At 42.4% G+C, this 23150-nt stretch overlaps 1 protein-coding gene across 3 annotated transcripts in view; it reads right to left on the reverse strand.

Moving 5' to 3' along the window:
* Positions 1 to 23150, reverse strand: part of SUSD6 (sushi domain containing 6) — an 80267-nt gene that overhangs the window by 28317 nt on the left and 28800 nt on the right. For 2 of the 3 annotated variants that reach the window (XM_066321340.1, XM_066321341.1), the window contains exons 3-4: positions 18795 to 18982; positions 14366 to 14395 (exon numbers count right to left, since the gene is read on the reverse strand). In XM_066321340.1, the coding sequence (XP_066177437.1) occupies positions 14366 to 14395; positions 18795 to 18915 (151 nt within the window). In that variant the 5' untranslated portion in view covers positions 18916 to 18982. The remainder of the gene's footprint in view (positions 1 to 14365; positions 14396 to 18794; positions 18983 to 23150) is intronic. The other variant, XM_066321342.1, reaches the window with a different exon arrangement.

A 23150-nucleotide genomic window follows, 5' to 3' on the forward strand; every position in this document is an offset into this window, starting at 1 on the left:
CTTACACCTTTCCCAGTCCTCAGCAGGCTTCTGCCAATCAGTCCTGACCTCAGACATACACAGGCCTGGGCACTGACAGCAAGCCCCACTTCTGTGAGGATGCAGCTCACAAACACAGATCATCTCACACTTTCAAGAAATGCACAAGATCTCTCCACATATAAGGCAACCCATATCCTTATGCATTTTCACAAGTCACTTTTTCAGGGAGTTGAAGAAAGCCCTTCCTGCACAGGACTCTCCAAAGAGAGGGCTCAATTCAGACTCAGTTCGTTCTGAGGCACCAGACTCCCACACAAGGCTGGCAGACAAGGCACAGGGCCTTCAGGAGCCCTGCACCCTCCCAGAAAGGAAGGTGAAGTTTAGGCCAGATGTGCAGGCCACTGACTTCAGACCACTCTCAGTCACCAGGTCTACATATTAACAGTTCCCATGTTAATTCAACATTCCTGAAGTCTTTCTTTCTCATTTAAATATTCACTAGCTAATGCAGGTTTTTCTTTCTCCCTGAAGCAGATATTTTAATTTCTCTCATCACATCTTCTGGGCTGTAATTCAGTGGAGAGGCACCAAGAGTTATGCTTAGATGAAGCTCATCAGCAGATGAAAATGAAGACCCCAGACACAATGAAATTAAGGAGTGCATAGACAGTGTCCCTACAACAACTGTTCTGAGCTGGAGAACTTCTGTGTTAGGCTACACTCTAATGTCTCTGCAGCTGCTCAGAGTAGCTCAGTCTACCAGAGGGTTTGGCAAAAATGCCCAGACAATGCGGATAGGTTTGTTGGTAGTGGAATGTAAGCTTCCCATGCATATTTGAGATCCATTTACCATATGATTCAATCTCTTTACAATTAGTAAAGTTTCTCACACAAAGGAAATAAAAGATTTTAAGAAATCACGCTAAAAATAGCAAAAATGCTACCCTCCAGAGAGAGGCATACTTGGGAACTCTCCCAACTGTGCATGCAGACTCCTTAAGAATACTTAAATAACATCTTATGCCTGAGAACTAGTGGGAAAAACAGCACAGAGGGAAGTTATTTGATGCTGATAAATTAACATCCCGAGTGTACAATACAGTTCCGGAGAAAAACCAGGAGCCCGTTTACTAAATCGATCAGTTAGGGTTCTGTAACTGATTTGTTTTTCATACCAATATAGAAAATTTCACAGAACAGCATATGCATTTAATCAGGAAGAATAAGTACTACAGGGAAACAATGTAAACAGAAATCTGAGAGCTCCAAACTCAAACCTGAACACTTGGACCAAGTTTGCTAGGAACACATGGGCTCTTGAATATGTACCATCTAGGAATAGACAACAGACCAACAGCAGGTATTACAAAGTTATTCTGATACTAAAGACAGAATTCCTTTACCCCGACCTTTCCTGGATTTGCTCATTTGTTTCCCCACCTCCCTCCATATGATTGGGGAATATTATATTTGAAGTTTTTAGGGGAAGCAAATAAGACAAAACATACTGTCTTAGTCGTAAGGTAACAGCACTGCTTAACCATGTTCAGCAGGCAGCAGGGAGCTACCAGGACAAAAGGCATTATGAAAATGCCACAGCCCCTTTTTTCAAACTTCTGGTAATTTTCCTTTTTTCCAATCTCCTCCACCTCCATACAATTTGCTCAGCACACAGGAGCTACTCTTTCTTACCAGATACATCCCACAGACACTGTCAGAACTTTCTTCCTCTTGCCAATTATAGTTGAAGACTGAAGACCATTGTGCTCAGTTCCACAGCACTCATCATGTTAGACAGCCTGCAGCACCATCCTTTATTCAGCTCCTTGTGCACCCCTGCCTTTTCTATTAACTTTTTAGAAAAGGCTGCTTTAGCCACATTTAGCATTGAGGATGCTACTCACATAAACAGCTACATTCTGGCAACTGACATGGAGAGTAGATGACAATGTTTGTAAGAGACAGCTTAGCCTCTGTTGAAAGTAGCTCCAGTTTGAGAAAGAAGGGAGAAGTGTTAAAAGTACCTACTTCCCAAATGGACTTCCTCATAAATCAGCTGTATCTTTCATCAGGATATAAATGAAGTACTTAATAGTCCCATCTAAACTTATGAATTCTTGTGTCCTCCCGAATCACTGTTTACTGATTGGAACACTCAACTGGAGTTTGACAGCACATTCTCCAGCTAATACACCTTCCTTCTGTGCATGCACACAAGAGCCTTCTAAAATCTCCCAAGGGATATATTAGTACCAACGTAGGAAAAGCCCTTTTCCAAAATCTCTGAATTACACAGATCTTTTTATCAAGGATCCAGGCATTTCCAAGTCACTAGTTCTAAAATACGCGTTCAAGAATTAGCACTGTCAAGATATACATTTTCATTCTATCACAGTCACCCAGCAACAAAGCTCAAAATAGATTCTCAGTTCTTAACCTAATGCTGCAATTGTGTAAAGGCTGTTTTGTGGCTAAACACCATTATACTGTGTCAAGTTCCACCAGAAGTCGAAGTGATTTCCCAAGAAACAGAGTATTTAATGTCTGGAACTAGAGTGTTCCTCAAAAGATAGACCAACTTCGCTTCTCAATCTTGCCTAAGGCTAGAGAAAGCAGAAGTCTTCCAGGCACTGGGAAAAGTCCTGGATTATGACACTGGACCTTGTTCTCCCCCATTTTTCCTCCCAGGCTTTATCAGAAAGGAGGATGGAGGTGTTTGCATATATCAAATTCCATGTTCTACTTTCATAGCCCTGCCCCCACAAGCATCCAAACGTAAAACCCTCAACACAAATCACAGCAACCTAGTTACTGCACATCAAAGCTGTCACTGCCACTCATTCTCAGGGGAGAAGAGGCAACCAGACAGTTGACATTTACTCTTTAGCTCACAGCATAAACAGAAACCAAGTCACAATATCTCTGCTGCTCTGGTAAGGCACGGATCCCACACTACCCTGCAACAACCACACTACCAGGCCAAGATTCCAACTGCACCTGTGTTTTCCTCTTAAGAGCTGTACTTCATGAAGTTACCTCTTACTGGTCTTTTTAAATGCCTCATCACAATGAAAGTCACCCCAGTGTGTAGAACACGCTCCAACAAGGGCGTTCCTCTGCTACAGAGGCAGACTGTGATCACACACCTTCTTATTCAAGGGCACATACCTCTGTCAGTTACAGAAATTGCTTGCACTGAAAAGCAAAGAAACATTCAAAGCTTTATTTTAACACAATTAGAGCAGTTTGAAAGTAAGAAGCTGTCATCATGTGGCAAGCAAAACTACATTGGCTAACGTTATGTGTTCCAAAGGCCACTGCCTAGAAACTTCTAATCCCAGTCTAGCACATCTATTGGCAACAGATTTCCAGTCTAGACACTGCAAAAAGCTCCCAGAAAAGGAGTTTTTCCATAAAGTTCATTCTGAGAAGAGGTCGTGTGGCTGCAGATAGAAAATTTAGACATATCAAGTGACTTGGTCTTCTCGGTAAAAATGAACTGGACATGGAAAACCTATTGAGCAACAAGACCATAGTGAGTTTCTGCCTAGAAGTGCAAAATGCATGCACAGACAGGGCCATACTGCAGTAAAGGAGATCTCCAGGACTGCAGTGGCTAAGAGAAGCAGCAAGGAGGGTTATCTGTAATAGGTGCAGATAATACTGTCTGTGGATACACAGACATAGGCCCCTATTAGGCCCCTAGATAGGAACCAAGAGGAAAAGGCATACAGTATGACTCTGCCTTCCTGAAACAACAAAACAGACTGCCCCACTGCAAATTTTAAATTTAAGGAAATAGATTTAAGCCTGCTTTTAAACGCTTCCTCAGTCTGCTTACGGTCATCAAGCAACCTTTGGAGAAAGCCAGCTTCAGTGTCTGTTCATGGATTTCCAAATGTTACTCAGTTGCTCTGTTAGAGTAATCTCATGTTACTCAGTTCTCATGGGAATTTTGCAGCTCTCCTTCAGTAATATATTACCTAAAACTTTAAGCAGCAGAATACTAAATCACTCTTTCAGATTGTTAAACACACTGGGCAAAATTTTCAGCAGCATTTGCATGATTTGAGACATCTTCTCTCAACTGATTACCAATGGGACATGAGCACTATGGAAAATTTCATTTGATGGTAACGTACCTGACATCAGAGCCAGCCCACCAGGTATCTTCCTAATTTAAAGAAAATGCAATACTGTGTTTCTTTTTTATTTACTTGTTTAGCTGCTATATCACTTTATAAAGACTTATTCAAGCTGACAAAAGAACAAACAATTTAGTGGAATCTAAACTATACCATCAAGAAGTGAGAAATTTCTGACACATGCTTTATTTATTGTACTAAGACCCTTTCCTGGCACTCTGCCCCATCTCCCTTCTTTCATCTCATGCACTCTTGCTGCTTGTAACACAGAATCCCATTACTTCATATAGCCATTTCCTTTCCATATTTGCCTTTTTTTTTTTTTTTTTTCTGACAGGAACAAAAGAAAGAACAACTTCATTATTATAAGGATCTATTTGAAAATCAGTATCTCCCTTGCCTCCCTGCCTTTAGAATTGCATCGTATATTGCCCTGGTTTCTCCTCTCTCAATACATCAGAGGCAAATTAATTCAGTTCCCAACATCTGACACAAAGCACTTGCAACGAGGGATATAGCGGTTAAGGTCTCATGTCTTCAATTATTTTTACTGAATTGCCTCTTCTTTTAAAATTTGCAGTCTTGTAAGAAGTACATTTGAAAAAAGCCACAAGTTTGCTACTAGCTATTTCCAAGTAATTAAATTCATTAATCCAAACAGGGAGCAAGGGAAATAAAACTACTTTATCCTTCACACTTTTTCCCCTTCTCTTACTCCATAATAATAATGAATGCTCTTAACTCACAAAATATTATGACCAGTGCTTATTCATTCTGGGTTTCGCAGTCCTTATCTTTCTTTTGCAAGCCTTAAAACAGTAATGGCCCTGAAATTGAAAAGAATAAGAGGGTTTTCCCCACAGTAAACCTAAAACTTCATCAGCCTCTCAGAAACAAGGCTGTTTGTTGCTTCTTGCATTCTTTAGTTCTTAGGTTTTTGGTTCACAGTATTCAGATCTACAGTTTTAGTTTTCCTGCAGCCTGCTTCCACCATGATATAGAATATTTCATTTCTATCATCAATACCACAAACGGAGTTTTGAAAAGAGGATGCAGAAACTCACACAGCCCAAGGCCAGACACACGTAGATGCACAGGAGCTAAACTGAACTGTAAATTCAAAAGCCTATACAATTAGAGGTGGTTGCACAGCAACTCAGTGACTAACTTCCCCTGGAGACAGATGGTCGGTTTGCATAGCTGTGTGTGCTGGTGCATCTGCAGAAACAGGAAAAAGGAGAGGACGAGACAGAATGACTGCAGCTTTCTGTCCAGCACAGGGCACCCAGAAGCTCCACTTTTCCTCTGTGCAGGTTCAGTAGAACACCTAAGAGATTTCTGTTTAAGAAATTCCATCCTTATTGAAATGCCATTCACGGAAATAAGTAGATTAGAATATGCCTGGAGATGGGCAGAGCTCAAAATACACTGACTAAGCACACACCCATTGTCAGCAGCCACCACACTACTGGAAGGCCTTCCACAGTTCCTGTTTTCACACAGATAAGTTAAATGGCTCTTTTTCTCAGCACACCAAATACCCTGTGCTGTGTTTACAGAGGAAACTGCTCCTCCCTGGTGCCCAGAGGGACAGCTTATCTATGGCTCAGGCCTGCCATCTCCCTCAGGAAGAGCCACAGCTGTGCAGGAGCCATGAGTCACGGGAGAAGGCCCCACTCCCAGCGGCACCCAGAGCAAAGGACACTCCGGACACATCAGCACTGCTCTGCACAGCCGCTTGGTGAGCTACATCCTATGTGCACGTGCAAGAGAAGTCCTTACGGACACACATAAAAAATTAAGGCCTGTGAACACTTCAGCCTACCTATATAATAAAGTCTCCTCAACACACACCTTTCCCTGCCTATCCAACAGTACAACACACACAGCACTAGCAGTACTGCTACAGACAAAGCTCCAGGCAACCACCAGCATTTCCTACTGCACGCCCTCCAACCATGCTCAGTCAAGGTAAGGGGTTTCTGTTTTGGACGCTGCAGGCCAGCTTATAATTTTAGGGCCCACATATTTGGAGAGGTTGTAGAAAGTAGCCCTGCCTCACTCTGGCAGGCAAAGAAGGCAATTCCCTTTGTTTTCTTCCCCAGGGATCAGTCAACAAATCTGTCTGGCCTGACCTGTTGTTTCTATAGCTAAGGGAACTGGAGAGGAACACATGGATTTTCCACCAGAGTCCAGCATATTTAGAGCCTTAATGCAAGTTTCCAGCACAAGTAACATTATAAAGGGAAAGTGAACTTACTGAAAAATGATCAGCCGAATATTGATCAGAGGTGAGGGTAATGCAACAGAACTGCAAGAGTCAGGAGTTAAGTTTCACAAAATAATTTTTGTTGCTAAGCAAGACCTTATAAAAATACAATTGCTTCCCAAGGAATCACCCTGAAATCTTGTGCCTGGACACAGAAACGTTTTTTTCATACTACAATATGAGTGGAAGACAGACAATGAATAGGATGCATGTGCTGCCCATTTCCTCTGGTTGAAATACACAAGACAAACTAGTATAACGTAACTTCTTCCTGTAAGCATGACTACAGAATAATTCTCTAGCATACAGCTATGATCACAACACAGACCCTTTAAATTTGCCATCAGGAAATTATCAGGCAGTTACTCCATATCAGTAAGAAAGAATGCTATCAGAAACAACTTCATATCTGCCAGCCCACATTTAGGCCAATAAACAACCAGCTTCCTTGCAACAACAAGCCATTTTTAACATGGCGTGTACACCTTCCTCAACCCTTCAGGATCTACGGGGCAAGGAGGGGGGGAAATTGACAGACATAACCAGAAAGCAGCTTTTCAAGTAACAGCCGAAATACTCTGCCGTCAGAAGCCGGGGGTTGTGGTAATCCCCTTTTTGAAATGCTAATGTCATTACAACCATAGCACCAGATGACAAGCATGGGGCCTGAGTGACAGAGCCTCTGCTGTGCCCTTACACAGATGATTTAAAGCGAGCCTTTTGTAACTCCCCTCCCCAAAGCTCCCTGCCCGGCATCATGCTTGACAGGAGCTGCAGCTGCCATCCGACCCTCCCGAGGAGCAGGGGGGCAAAGATCAAGCTGATGAATTCATGCATGCAGGCCGGGGGCGCAGCAGCCGTGTGCTGCAGCCTTGTGGTCTCTGAACACACATGCCAGGACAAAGACGGGCTCGGGGAAGACTTGAAACAAGACAAAGCAAAAGGTCCCCGACTGCTCTCTTGCTACTGCTAAACAACTGCACAACAGTAAAAATCATTACAGCCGGTCATTAAACTGGGCACAGCACATACCAGTGTAGGAGAGCACAGTTCAAAGAAACTAATCAACATAAGTACATCTATACTTCCACTCAGGAACCAGCTCAGCCTTGGGAAGAAATTCCTCCCATGGAGAAAGCTACTCCAAAGAGACAGAACAGTCAGCTTCCCCAGCAAAAGCAACTGGAACTATCTGCTGTGATGAGACTGGAGACCACACCAGGCACCACAAGTTTCATCTTGCCATCACATGATATTTAACAATTGGCAGATGGTTACCAGAGGGCTTTCTAGTTTTGTTTCAATTCAGTTTTCATTATCTCTGATACCAGTCAGGGCAAATTAACTTCAAGTGATGATTCTGTTGTAAATACTACAGGATTTACTGCAAAAATGTTTCCTGTAACTTACCATTTCCTACATCTCCCACTATATGAAAAAAGAGATCATCACCACAATACCTGAGAAGTAAATCAAGATAAATTTCACACCAAGTGGAATACAGGTTAACTGGAAAAGCAAACTACAGACTGAAACACTTGCCATTCACAAACACTGTTGAATTTACAGCAATTCCCACTTCACCATGACCATGGGTGAAGCTACCCTAACTCCACAATCATAGCTGAGCAAAGCAGGCAATTGTCCCACTCAGCTCTGCACTGCTGTGGCCTCACCTCGAGTGCTGGGGGCAATTTTGGGCACCACAATATAAAAAAGGCATTAAGCAATTAGAGAGTGTCTGAAGGAAGGTCATGTGGATGGTGAAGGGTCTGGAGAGGAAGCCACCTGAGGAGCAGCTGAGGTCACTTGGTCTTTTCAGCCTGCAGGAGACTGAGGGGAGACCTCTTTGTGGTCTTCAGAATCCTCATGAAGGCAAATGGAGGTGCAGACACCAATGTCATCACTCTCATGACCAGTGACAAGACTTAAGAAAATGACATGAAGTGTCAGGGGAGGTTCAGGTTGGATATCAGGAAAAGGTTTTCCAACAGGGTGGTTGAGCACTGGAACAAGCTCCCCAGGGAAGCGGTCACAGCACCAAGCCTGACAGAGTTCAGAAAGTACTTGCAAAATGCTCTCAGGCACATGGTGTGATTGTTGGGGTGTTCTGCACAGGGCCAGGAGTTGGACTTAATGCTCCTGATGAATCCTTTCCAACTCAGCATATCCTATGAGTCTATGAAATAATATGTAAGAGCCCCTCAAACCACTCCTGCTTAGGTGTTTTAACTCCTACCTATAGAGAAGTATCTGCATTTAATGAGGAGGCCAGGCTCTACTGCCACAGAAAGAAGAAAGGTGACAGACCACTCTGGAAAGAGAGATGTCTTTGGTTTCATTTGTGCACAGTGCATGCTGGCAAGCAGCTTTGAAACCCTGGGTTCAGTGGCAGCTTTACAGAGATAAAACCACAAAAGCTCAGATTCTGCAAGCATCCTCCCTTGGTGCTACTAACAAAAGTCAGGAGAAAAATTTCCTTCATCTGAAACAACTAATTAAGTCAAGAGTTGAGTGGATGGAAACAGACTTAATGATAAGATGCTTTCCTGCTGTCAGAGGATGTAGAACAGACATTAATTTTCATCCTCTCAAATCCCTCCACGGCAGCCAATGCAGCCAAGCATGAAATACTCCTGACCTGCTTCAGACAAGTGGCCAGAGGTATGCAGTAAAATAGCTATAAATTTGCTTACCTTGACTGTAGTCAGAGAATGAATCTCTTCACAACACTCCTAGTTAGCAGTTTATACCAACTACTTTTTGTCTTACTAACAGCAAGAATCCAGGATACTAAAAGCAGCCCTACCTGTGTCTCAGATGACAGGCTGCAATGTTCCTTTTCCCCCATGCAGTCATACCACTGCCTGCCCAAGGACTCAACTCACACATAGGATCAGCTCATGACTGGAAAGACCTGGTTAAGGTGGGACCCAAACATGACCAAGGCAATGCTGACAGGAAAAATATACAACAAAAAACCTCCTCCAAAAACACAAACCAAGAACCAACAAAACAAACAAAAAAATCCAGTTCTCTGAAAAGGTGCTCCAGCCCTGATGAGTCTCCACAGCTGGAGGCATGTGCCAAGAGGCAGTCAGTTCTCCAGGGTGCTAAGAGGAGGAAGGGAGGCAGAACTTCTCAAAGGAGCTAACCTCTTTCAGCACAGCCTCCACAATGCACTTGCAGTGTGTCTGCCCAGCAGAGGCATGGCTTTACACCAGCAGACACCAATCTAGCCACCACTGCACACATCTCTCTCTGGCTGCCAGTCTTAGGATCTGCCTCCATGCATTTCACTGCTGCTCCAGTGACAAAATTTATGAGGATCCTGTACCAACAGATTGCTCAGCTCTCCCAGCACTGTACATCTTCCCTCAACTGTTCCAAAAGTGGAGTCCAGCTTACTAAATGCCATGGAGGTAACAGTCACCATAAAGCACGAACTGTCAACTTGAAGAAAACATTTAAATATTTGAGAAGTAAATGCAAATAAAGAGATTCAAAGTAAGAAGGCTCAAAGGTCAACCCTGCTTTGGGCTAACGGCAGTAACATTTGCAGCAAGACTAGTTTGCTGAGAAAGGGAAAGGACTGGAGGACTAAAACACTACAAGTGTAAAAAAACAAACTTGCAACCCTTCATGGGTTTCACTAAGACTTGCTCTTAAAGGCATACTCATTGCAGCTTGTGATTATATTTAGATTTCTCAGCTTACATATGAAAAATTAGTAATTTCCTCATTTAAGAGAGAAGTAACAGCTGAACCGAAACAGGCAAATGATAAAGCTTTTACCTTTTCTTAGTATTTTACAACCTAAGTAACTTACACCAAAGAAAGTGTTTACAATGAAACCTGAAGGTTGTTCTCCAAGTGCATTCAACTGTTACTTTTGCTAGGGAAAGCAAAACCAGTGACAGAAGGGAAGTACTAGCTTTAGGATAATACAAAGCATTACAGATATTTCACACACTTTGCCTGTGCAAAAGAGAAGATATGCTACAGCACAAAACATGGCTTAGCAGAACTTGTACAGTATGAGTCCTTTTCAAAAAACACGCCTGCAGGCCCAAAACTTGAACTACTGGAGACAGGTTACACAGCAGGGGCATCCCCAGGGCTGTGGGTTTCAAAGATAGCTGCTCTGAAGCCACAAGACAAATGGGTACAAAGAAATAGCTAGAAATCCACATTTCCCTTCTCCGTGACAGAAATATATCAACAGCCGTGAGTTTTGTATGACACTCCAGAAGCACATTCCTAAAGGCATCTGCAGCATCAGCTAAGTCTCCTGGAGGTGAGGTCTCCAGCATGCTGGTGGCCCAAAATAAAGGCAGCACCAGAGGTCACTTACCCACTCTAATATCATTTCATTCCACAGTAACAGTGACATACAGACCCCACCTGGAAGGGTTCACCATCAGCAAGGAGTATTGACAAGGATCTAAGGTTAGGCAGCTTTAACACATTTATCTTTACCAAAAACAGTTCCTCTACAGAGGTGGAGCAGTCAAATGCAGAACAGGGGAAGTAGCAAAGCAGCTTTTAACTATCAAAGTGAGCACAAAGTAAGAAACAAAGAAAGTCAGATAGAACTCTAACCATGGTAGCAACTTCCACTTGAAATTCCTCCCTACATCGTCTTCCACAGAAAACTGCTATATGGTCTCTCACAATTTCTCATCCCCCAAATCACCATCCATGATGTTACAGCACTTATAGATAGGCACAGCCAGTGCTCCAGCAATTGGCATCTTCACTCTGATCTGCTTCTGTCTCAGATTTCTGCACTGAAGCTTCAGTCTCTGGAGGACACACTCACTTTGTAACCTTGAAATTCTTAAACTGTCACTGTCTCACAAGTCAGTCTTGTTGCCTACAGAAAAGCTTCAAAACCCTGATGTTGAAGATGCATCCTCTTGCATTAAAACAATCTTACCTAGCCATTAAAAAAAACACACACACATTTATTTTTGTACTAGAGTTCTCCCTCCCAAGGCCATACTATTCTCAGCTGTTCTAATTTACCTGCATAAGTAAAACACTACCTTCTTTTAGGACTTGCACTACTTAACCACCAAGCCACTAATTCGCTTTATAAACCACTAGGATCTTTTTCACAATTCTACCTCTGGAAACAGTCACCCTCCTGTTTTGCTGCACTCCTGTCCTTCTCCTCTCCTTCCTTGAATCTTATTCTCTATTGGTCCTATTCACGTTCAATCTTTTCTACCACTTTCTTACAAATCCCCATTTGCCTTACAACATTGGTAAGAGCACAAAAAAGTTTTATTCTCTTTCTGGAAAGTCTTATGAGGGTCTAAGGATATGTCTGACACAAAATTCTTTCCACACCATGTTGGTCTTTTTCTCAGGACACAGAAAATGTTCTTTCTAGCCCGAAATGCAGCAGCAGCATTTGACTTTCTAATTATGACTCTGCATGTGTGAAAGCATACCATGTTTCTTCCCTGTCTGTGGGCTGAAAACTCAAGACAACATCCACCAAAGGTGCTTATCTCACTCTACAGCAAGGCAAAATTTTTCTAGTAGGACATATTTTTCCCTTTACTGACAAAGAAAAAGATATATTTCAAAAGCAGCAGCAATGGTGTTTTTTCGCTCTACAACAAGATATATTTTCCCAGTTGAATTAAGATGACTGGCTAGACCCAAAGTGCTGACCCCACAGGATTTCAAGATGCCCTTTTGTTACCCTACTGTTCAATTCTTTGGCTTTTGCTCCCACTGAAATGCTTCTTACTATGCCAGGTGGATAAACAAACACACTGATTTTTGTATTCACAGCATTGGACCCATAGAGAAGGAACACAGGAGGCATCTCCATCCAGCACCAGCCATACCAAAGTACACAAGCAATGAAGGAGCAAACGAACAACCTCTTAAGATTAGGCAGTCTTCTCAGTACAAGAAATCCCGAAGTTCCCCTCCCCATTCCATACTAAAAGGATCACTGTACTAGGCTGGGCCAAAAGCTCATTTTATTCTTCAACAGTTTAGCAACATGCCCACTCCAGCCCAATCCATCTACCACATCTGGTAACTCATCTATGCAGCCCCACACCTAAGGGGTTACTTCAAATCCCTTTAACCTCTGGAAGTAGCCCTCCAACTCCAATGCAACACTTTGCAGAAGCAGAGCCTCAGGAACTCCTCTTTGCAGGGGAAGACGAACACTCCACAGAGGTTTCAGTTCATTAAAAGGAAAATGTGTTTTTATATGCACACCAGCACACGCAGACAAGCAGGTACAACCTCTTGTGACAATGCCATAATCCTGTCCCAATTACTTTCACATAGGTAGGATCATTTCTGAGCTTGCTGTTCAAGGGCCTTTTAGTACCATCTTCACTCCTGATATTGGCAGCTTGTTATCAGCAGTGTTTTAGCAGTCCTCATCTACACAGATTCCCAGGTTTAGCAGAGCCTTGACGGATTCAGCCAGAAAAGCTGAAGACTCAACAATCTAGTTTCCTACCTTGCCCTAACACTTGTTTCTTCCTTATTACCCACGTCAGCATGCTGAGCTCATATCCACAGCTTTACACACCACACACCGGCTATTGCAGCAGTACTTGCAGTAACAGCCCAGACTGAAGTTTGCCACAGTTCCACAGCCAATGTACTTCCTGCTCTGCCATCCCCACTGCAGAATCACCATCAGCTGGCAGCATGAGCAGGGAGTGGTAACTACTTGTGGTACTTTGGTTAAACATAAGGCCTGGAGAAGCAATGGCAGACATGGGATGCACAGATGAAAAACATTCCACATAATCTAAAAAATAGTCCCTCGGCTGTACTGGGAACCAGTGTAGGATTCAAAAGGGAGAGAAGCAGGAAAGGAATTGGGACAAGGCAACAAACAAGCAAATTTTCTTCTATCCCACTGTCAGGACTTTTCCTGTAATACTAGGGAAAAACTCAAACTCTTCCCAAATGATTGACTCCAGCAAATAAAAAGGAAAGGACTAAGTGAAAACAGGAAGAGAGAGAAATCTGTATCTTTAGCCCAGCAGGCAGCTGTCCTCAAAGAACACCAGGAAGGTGATGAGTCAGAACCGGGACTATAGTTCTCAAGTAGTTTCTCCTGAAGAACGAAGGACAAATGACGCTTAGCACCCCTCCTGCTTCCCCCTACAATGAAACTCCTATCATTTTCCACCTTTTGCATTCTAACCCAAGAAGCTATGATGAATTGGACCAGATAACTCTTGAGGTTTTTCCTAAAACAGCTGATTTTCCTGCTAGCAACCATAGCCAAGAACTGAAAGCCTCTTAATACCGTGTGTGTGATATCACTCTTCTTGCCAGAAGTAATATTCAGGCATTGAATAAAAATAGAGGATTCAGATGATCCCATCGAGAGTTCTCTTAAGCCCACTTTCTGAAGACAAAAATTTGGTATGTGGTAAAATTCCCCTCCCACACCTTTAAATTCTTCAATAATCCATTCCTCTCAGATTTTGTTCTGTGGGGTTTTATTGTTTTTCTCAGAGGAGGGGGAAAGTTCAGAGTAAACAAATCATATTTCAGAGTTTAACAAAAATGTACAGAAAATTTTGGTTTATATATTTAGAAGAGCCTGTTCTCCCTGTCCTCTCAATACTCTGTCAGCCTCTCAAAACTCTCACAAGCAGCATGTCTGCATTTAATGAAATATTCTGATTTGTTGTTTTCTTGAGTCATTTGAAATTAAATTATGTAGAAGGCACAAGGATCCCTTCTAAGCACAGTGAAAGATGTGAAGCTGATCTCCCCTCTCTCAAACTGAAGGCAGCCATCATTCCCAAATCCAAGGGTCAAAACTGAAAATGGGGCATAGAGATGAATCTCAAGCCTATCCAACACAACAAGTATAAAGGGAATCCTAGCTCAGAGACACTTAAATTAACCAGTAAAATATCACACTCATTTCTCATAGCACAGGAGTGAATGTAAGTTTACTCACATGTAGGTCCTTTGGATTTGCTTAGCCAACCTAGAACAGACAAAAGGAAAGTTCAGGATTATTATTATTATGCTATCATGGTTTAAGCCAGCGGTTAGCTAAACATCACAAAGCTTTAATTCATTCTTCAACCACTATAACTCGTTAAAATTAAACAAGTCATGTGGCTTCTTGAGATCCTTGTTACTCCCTTCAAGGCATTTACTTAAGTTACACTGCCTGGGTCAGTGTGTGTAGCAGTGTGAATATTATTATCATTATATGAATAGCCTAATTCTGAGCCTATCTGCATCTGCTTCCTAGCCACCTTTGCAGCCTGGTCATTATTCTGCAGCTCCTCACCATGCTTTTCCATAACACTCTGCTCTTATTAATTTCTACAAAGGGACTGGAAAGAGGGATTGCTCCTGAAAATGCTCCTCCTTCTCTCCAAGAAGGCCATACCACTTTGGGCTGACACTGTAATTTCTCCAAACCCACATTTACATGAAGCATACAGGTTAGAATCAAGACCATCTGTTCATGCATGACACTTCCCACATTTCTGTCTGGCCATCCAGTGCTATAGTGTCCTTGTTTTCATGGCCATTAAATTCACCCCTAGCTGTATAAACCCCTTCCTTTCAGCTGCATAATCAGAGACAAAGGAAACCTCTGCTTTGCTGAGATTCCCAAAGAACAGGAACAGGTCTGAATCTGCTCAATGAGTGGAGTGTGCTCTAACAAGCTGCTCTGTGCAATGCAAACAAATGCCAGTGGTATCCAAGAGCTTCTGTGCAAAATAACCTTGGCACTGAAAAGACCTCAGAACAGCAAGCAGCAGACTGGCTGCATTTGCGTCACAAACAACACACAGGAATGAAGTCGTTTGAGTTTATTCAAGCTCAATTTATCACTTTAATGGCAACCCTAAAAACTAAAGAGCTAACTTTATAGTGTTTTGCACGTGCAGTCAACAAAAATCAGACTGTATCTAAATCTAAATGGACTTAGATTCACCAAGCTTGCATTACTATTAATTTTTAAAGATTAATATTTAAACTCTCTCGTTTATGGGTATTGATATTTGCTTAATTCATGATGCTTAATACTTTTACCAACACATTTACTTGCATTTCCCAGGATCAAGTGATGCTATTACCAATAATGAAAGGCCCAACCTGTTTTGATAGGTTTCTGACAGCGCCAGTCATGAATCCAAGAGAGATTAGACATTTGAACATAAATCATAGGAAGTTTTCAGAGTATTTTACAGACTACATGTTAAAATTTAATGAACAACTTAACCTGATCTGCTGTCATTCTTCCAAAAATAGCCTGGCCAGGCATGAAGACCATTGTGAATGAGATATAAATACAAGGCCTTAAGGGACAGAGATATGAGGAAGAGGGGGAAAAATTACAAAAGTCACAGCAACAAAGAAAAAATGGAGAAGCATTATCTGTGGAAATGTAGATAAAAAGGTTGTCATTGCTCCTCTCCAATGCTTCAAAAATTCCCCACCTCTATCTACTAAGCATCCTGGCTCTTAGCTACATTCCAGTTGAACCCTCAAAAAAGCAGAAAAGACAGATGAAGAACTAAGCCTCAGTATTACTGAGGAGCTTTCCATGTCTCCTTGCCTGCTCATTCCTTCATTATTTCCCGCAACTAATCTTGGAGAACTTGCCAGATGAGGAAAAATGCTACGACAGTGATAAAACTCAAAAAAAATTTCTGAGCAGCATGCAAGTTTCCATAAATCCTCCTCTTATGACACAGCTTCACTGCTTGCCCATTGCCAAGCACTGCATTCGTTTTGTGTTAAAATATGTGCAGTGGTTAGGGAACAGTTTCTCCAAAATCTGGAGTAATGCTTAGTGACTAAGCAACTTATATTCATCTCATGGCACTCGAGGATATTTGGATAGATTGCTTGAGACAAAGTGCTGAGGATTTTTCTTAAAAATCCATGCATAAATAAAATCGATTTATTACCAGAAGACAGAGCAGATGCTTGCTGACTGAAAATGAGTCTGCTCTCTACATTAACCACATGGCAAAGACAACATCTTCCTGCTCAGATCATGAATATATCTCTAAGCTTCCTGGAACTTAAGCAATAGAATTTCTAAGCAGCAAAATTACTGCAATACAATATACCTCATATGGTTTCATACATATGAATCACAAGCTCTGCTTTCTCACTCAGGGCTGAGCCAAGCATTGTCTCCATGCTTGTCTTTTTATGAGAACATTCTTCAGCTTTTGTAACAATTTTGAGTTTGTTACACTGGCTCCACATTCAAGATAAGCATTACCACCACAAGATTTAATACAGTCTCTTGCTTCATGTTAACATCGTTTTGCTCTGCTTGCTCTGAATGACTTTGCTATGCAAAGTAATAAAGTGAGGCTGGCGAGGTGACTGGGGGACAAAGATGAGGGAAAGATGATTTTCCAAGTGCCTCGCCAGTACTCTGTTTCTCCATCTGGCTCTCTGCTCATTAATGTTGTCATGGCTGGCACACTGCTGCAAGGTGCAGCTCCCTGTGCCCATGACGCATCACTGAGCACTCCCATCCCTCCCAGCAACTGGCTTTTGGGCTGCTACAACCCAGTCTCAGAAAACCGTACGTGGAAACGCTCCTCAGTGAGCCCTTCCCCAGGACCTCTTCCCCTGCATGTCCTGCCCTCTGCTATGATCTTGGCTCCCCTCTGTTTTCTCACTTCCCCTGCAGGAAATGGTTCCTGCCTAGCCACTATAATCCTGTTTAGCTGATAATCTGCCTTGATCAGTTCACCACAACTGGTTTCAGATCCTGAAGCAAAAAGAACACAGAAAGGGAAACAATGCAGAAATCACTCTCGGGTCTTTTGGTAAGCCTAACTAGTGCTTTTGTAATATGATTGGATGTCTCAAAAATCATTCTAAAAGGGATTGCCAGTATTGTGGCAGCTTTTCCCCATCCAGCAGCCCAGCCCGTGCAGCACAAGGCATTTGCATACTGATTGCAGTCTCATTTGAAGGTGCTGCAGTGCCTAGTTTCAGATGGCAATGGTGCCCCAGGCTGGGAGGCATATCTGACAGGCCTATCTGAAATGAGGCAGTGACACCATCACTAACAACAGCAAGGCTGGAAAGAAAACATGGATAGTCCAGATCCAAAAACATTTTGTCCCTTTCCCACTGTCACTAACTATTCATGACAATCTGTCATGCTCTCAAGGGTGTCTTCCCCGCCCCCTCATTACCTACAAGGCCAAAATCAGGTCAGGAAGGCATATAAGCCTGAGATATCTGATTTCGGCAGTCTCTTCCTTCCAACTCAAAGAGCCAGGAATAGTAAAAGGAAATCAACTCCTCCTCCAGAAGTTTTCAGCACCAGCAGACTTTTTCAGACAGGATCACCTCAACTTTGAGTGCCTCTGGCAGCTAATGTTTATTCTGCTCTACCACACTGATGCTGAGGAATGTTGGTCACGTGAGATTCTCAGGTGCCATGATATGTCAAACAAATAGTACTTTTTAGAATTATGTCAAGAACTGAGATTTTTCTTTACATAGGCAAGCTAATGCTCTATGTTACAACAGCTGCTCAAGTCAAATTTGTCTATTTGGGATTAACTACTTCAAAGTTCTTCCAAGAGCAAATTAAGTTCCTCCTTCCATCTCCTGCCTCCTATGACCAGACATCTCTCTACAGACAAAAAACTAGATCATGGCTGGTCTGAGAAAAAAATATATATTTCAGGGTATACTGGGTAATCAAGCACATATTTCACATCACATATTACCTTCTGAGTACCCAGTATATTTCCTTCTTCCACACATTTCTAAAAGGCAGATCCCCCACCTCTGATGACATTTTTCATATCATCCCATTCCACTGCTATTTACACTATTCACAACACTCATTCATCTGAGAAACATCAAGAGATGAGGGGAGAGGGAAAACTTAAGCTAAAAAGAGGATCCAATGAAAGGGAGCGGCAGCGGATGTTAAGGTGTCAGAACACAGCATACAAGGAAACACTGGACAGATTCATCAGCTGTACACAATCTCTGCTTCTACCCCTTCTCATGAGCAGTTGCTACAGGGCACACAGATAACACTGTCTACATGAGAATCTCACTCAACAAAAACATGCTCTCGAGATGCCCCAAGTGTCCCCAGCTGCAGTGAAGAGATGAGAATGGAGGGGAAAAAACCCCATGGGAATCTAAGCTACAGGATGAAGGACAAGCACTTATTTACTAATATGCAAGACTCATTCAGTTCACACACTTCACGCTCTGCTCAACAAGTAGTGATGGAATTTTTCCTGTGAGTACTGGAAGATGTGTACAAATACATCAACCATCATCAGTTTTCATATAAAAATATACAGCCACTTCAAAACTTATAAACCTCCCCCCCCCGTAGCATATATGAAGGTTTCACTTACCTGTGGACTGTGCTTCCAAGATAAAGGAACCAAAGATAACTAGCAGACGAAATAACCCATGGCCAGTCAAGGCAAGAGATGATCCTGTGTTGCTCTTTGATGCTACCATTCCATGGCACATCTTTTACCCACCAAGGTTTCTTCTTAAAAAATTTCTGAAAGATCTGGTTGATCAGGAGCACCTTGGTCTAAAAAAAAACCAGACAAAGCAAGAGAAAGTGTTGAGCCAAACACCTACAACATCTGGTGAGGGAGAAGGGAAAGTTAGAAACAAAGAAAACACGTTCTAGCACTTAGGAATCTTGTGAAGTATTCACAGTTTTCAAGGTAACAGGAGCAGAAAAAGCAAATCTTCTACACAGGAAAGACTAAAAGGACCTATATTAGAGAGAGACCATAACTTTCCACTCACTGTCTGACATTTCAAATGTGAAGACTGCCTAGCTTAAAATTAATTTTAGCTTTTCCTTTCAAGACAGTCCCAGAGGACATAGCATCTGGAGAATTTGTTTCAAAAATTCTTCAAGAGAGCCAGTCTTCCTACACCCCCACCACTTTTCAGAAGGTCTCTGAGACACAGCAGACTGTACTAGACAGCTAGGATAAATCACTCAAATGCTTCTTCAGCCACCTGGAGAGGCACAGCAATCCTGACAGCCGGCCGGCAGGCAAACACACGCTTACGAGGAGGAATGTAAAACAACTTGCAAACCTCAGGTATAATGATCTGACAGGACAGAGCACAACAATTAAAATTGCAGGATGTGACACTGCTCATACCTGAGGACTGAGGGATTCACCCACAGCCTGTGAGGCACTGTCACAGCAAAAACAGCCTTGTACACAAACACACAAAGCACACTGGGAAGCAGAAAGCACAAAGCTGAAGCCTAACTTTAATGAAGACCCAGCAGAACACATATTTCATCAACCTACTATAGTTTTACCCTGCAAGGCCTCCAATGGTAAGCACACCAATAAACAAACAAACAAAAAACCCCAACCAACCAAAAAACACCCTGGAAAAACAAATCAGCCAATTAAAAAAAAAAAAACAAAAAAAACCAACTACATGGAAACACATTTCAACACCTGTATCCTGCTATTCACTGCACATCTAAAGCTTTCAGGTGAAAACAAATCTGCCAAAATTAATGGCTTTTTATACCTGACAACAGGAATACTTTCTTTTAATTCTGAGGAAAGCCCCATTCAGCCACATCTTCTTCAGTTAAATGAATATGCACACTGAAAGGGGATTAGGTTTTTTACTTGGCCAAGTTTCCCAAGGAAATTCAAAACTGCTGGATAATCTCAAAGATATCCGAGAGGTGCAGAGGCAGTTATTGTACTCTTTTGTACCTTGTGAGGACAAAGGACATCTGGGTTAGCACTCCTACTACTGGGGAAGGCAGAACCTTCAGATCCTTAAGTATTTCCGAGATTAAAGCAATACACTAGTACTGACTAGAGAAACAAACGACGCAAACAGCCTCAACTCAAATTTCCAATTACTCAGGCAAAACAGTAGATGGGAGGGAATTATGTAGATTTGTCAATAAACCTGGTAGCCATTCTAGTGAAAAGAGGGTTTTTCCTTAATTCCAATGTCACTGTATGCTCGTATATACTTCACAAAAGGGCTATCTTTAAAATTTGGATTTTTCTTCTTAGTCTCTCTCAAAGAAAAATTCTTTGCATACACCCTGCCTTGAAATGTCATTTCAAGATGACATTTAAAGTGTCATGCGTATTGGAGCTGCTGCTACAATAAACTGTGTCTACCCCTTTTGTTTCTTGCTTCATTTGGAGGCGGGGGGGAGAGGAGTCAATCCATGCCAGTATGCCTGCAGCACAGCCCATAGATTTCTCATGTATTTCATGGATAAGGAGCCAATGCTTGTTCAGCAAACTTCCACCATGCAGAACAGAATGAGGATACTTTGACTTACCTGCTAGAATACCTTCAGCAACAATTAGGCCATGGAATGAAAAAATCCATGTGAAGAAAGCCAAGCCAGTTAATCTGTACATCTGCCCTGTCCTCTCAAGTCAGACCTCCTGCATGGCATCTAAGTTCATATTCAATCAGAAGAGGCCAGCCTATGCTCCAGGCCAACAGACAGCTGCTCTCCTCCAAGAATCACTGCTCTACACAGAATTACAGCTCTGAAAAAGCAATGCACCACCTTCAACAAACACCCTTCTGATTAGACCAAGAAAGCTCTGTCCTCCCTATTCCAATTTAATGAAGCCTCATTAGTATAAGAACCTCAAAGTATTGTCAAGGTATCTTTTAAAGGTGGCCCTCCCTGCGCTTGCAACAATGCATGTCAGATGACAGAGCAGAAGCCAGAAGAGGTAGGAAGAGGGCATGCAATTATCACAAAATTTGCTGAGCCACATGAGGTGTGCTGCCTTTCCCCAGAGGCAGATTGCACCTAGAAGCCAGCAGTCCAGTTCTGGTCACTGAACAGCAAACAAGTTAGAAATCCCTAAAAGAAGAGTATCTTCAGGGGGAATCAATAATTGCTTATTTTTTATTCACTAACAGATTGCTCCAAAGCACAGCACTGTTTCTCTCCTTTCTTTTAAAATCGGACATGGTTTCCCACACCTCTTTTTAGCTATCAAGTCACTTGAATTCCAGGTTACCAGGTATCCTGTCTACCACAGGCCCAGGGCTGCCACTCCAGGAATGCTGTAAATTGATGCTGCTATGTCTACAGCAACATCCCACCAAGCTGATTCAGTTCGGTGTGGATTTGGAGGAGACACAAGACACAAGCCAACCCATTCAGTGGGAGACAGCATAGATATACCCCTCAGGATTGTTAGGAGACACGGCTTACAGGTACCGCTTACGAGGATCCTCCCTTTGGGCTTCAACCAAGTTACAAAACTTGTTCCCAGTCTTGACTGTTCCCTGGCAAACTTAGAGGAAGAGAGAGATTCTGACTAGATAAGAAACTATCTTTTTCCCAGAGGAGAGCTGATTTGGAGGTTATTTAGACAGACATTCAATTCTCTGAAAACTGACTGTTGTTTTAGCACACTCCTTATACCTACAGCTCGGGGGAAGCAGCGTTCCTAACAACTCCGAAGGCCTCCACTGCCTGAAGTTAGCTGGAGTGCAGTGAAGATCACACGCATTTGTCAGAGACATACTCCCAGGGGCATAGCTTAACAATTCAGGGGGTTGGGAGAATCAAAGTGTAAACAAAGCACTAAGGAATGGGCTGGTTTCTTTAATGAATACTAAGAACAATAAGGCATAAGCTGACTGCAGCACAAGTATGAAGAGCAAGGACATTTCAAATCCATTTCACATGCCACAGCCCGGGCTGAAGGGTTATGTAAGGATTAAGTTTAAACAAAGATGTTTTCAAAGATAATATTTAGCCAGCAGTGCCCATAAATACAGTAAGGAGTGGAAGAGATTTTTCTCTGTTAAAAGTACATCAGTCAATAAAGGTGGAAGGGTTTTTGCTTTTTTTATAATGTGAACCTTGACAAACACCTACTAAATATGGATAAGACAATAAACCATCCTCTATATCCACAAAGTGAATAGCCACACACCCTCTTCGGGAGTGCTATGAACAAGTGAAAAAGTATCCATTGCTCCCAGCTTACAGACATCTCCAGCTCTTTCTTCAAGTCTTGGCATCAAGCAAGCTTCCCAGTGATGCTTCAGCAAGAGCCCGACTCGCTGCATGGCCAGTCCTGCTTGCGCAGGGAACAGTAGTTTGTGTCTACATAAAGTCCTCAGGCAGACATCAGCTTCCCCAAAAGCCATGCAGGCCAGACTTCCTGCTTGCTCTTACACCAGCAGCAGCCCTTTTCAAAGATGACCCACATATACGGCAGGAGCTCTCTTTAAGATAAGCTCTTCGGTGACCTTTGCCATTTATCTTCCAGACCTTCAGAAGCTGCCAACTCATATCGCTTGATCCAAGATCGCTTTATAAGCATGTGTAAATTTTCACAGGATTATGACTTAATTTTCTTATTTTTCTTATTTTGTCACAGAAAGACTCCTAGGTGCACATGGAAAAGCATTCTTTGGAAGGCCATATGCTCAGGACATGCTCTACACAACCAGAGTCTGAAGCTCTCTAGTTGTTCAAAATGCCTGGCCCAGTTACTTCCTGTGTCACTGTTGCTGGAGAACAGGTCTTCAACCTGACTTCTCCAAAGTTTATTTAGGGAAGTGTTCAGAATGATTGGAATGCTACTGGCTTGCTTTTAAATACCATACTTGAAATTTAGCGAAAGAAAATTAGCTATCCTCATGCACGTAAGAAATGTCTATTTTATCCACATGATTTCCCCCTCACACAATAATACTCAGAC

The sequence above is a fragment of the Sylvia atricapilla genome, chromosome 6, assembly GCF_009819655.1.
Source record: "Sylvia atricapilla isolate bSylAtr1 chromosome 6, bSylAtr1.pri, whole genome shotgun sequence".
NCBI lineage: Eukaryota > Metazoa > Chordata > Aves > Passeriformes > Sylviidae > Sylvia > Sylvia atricapilla.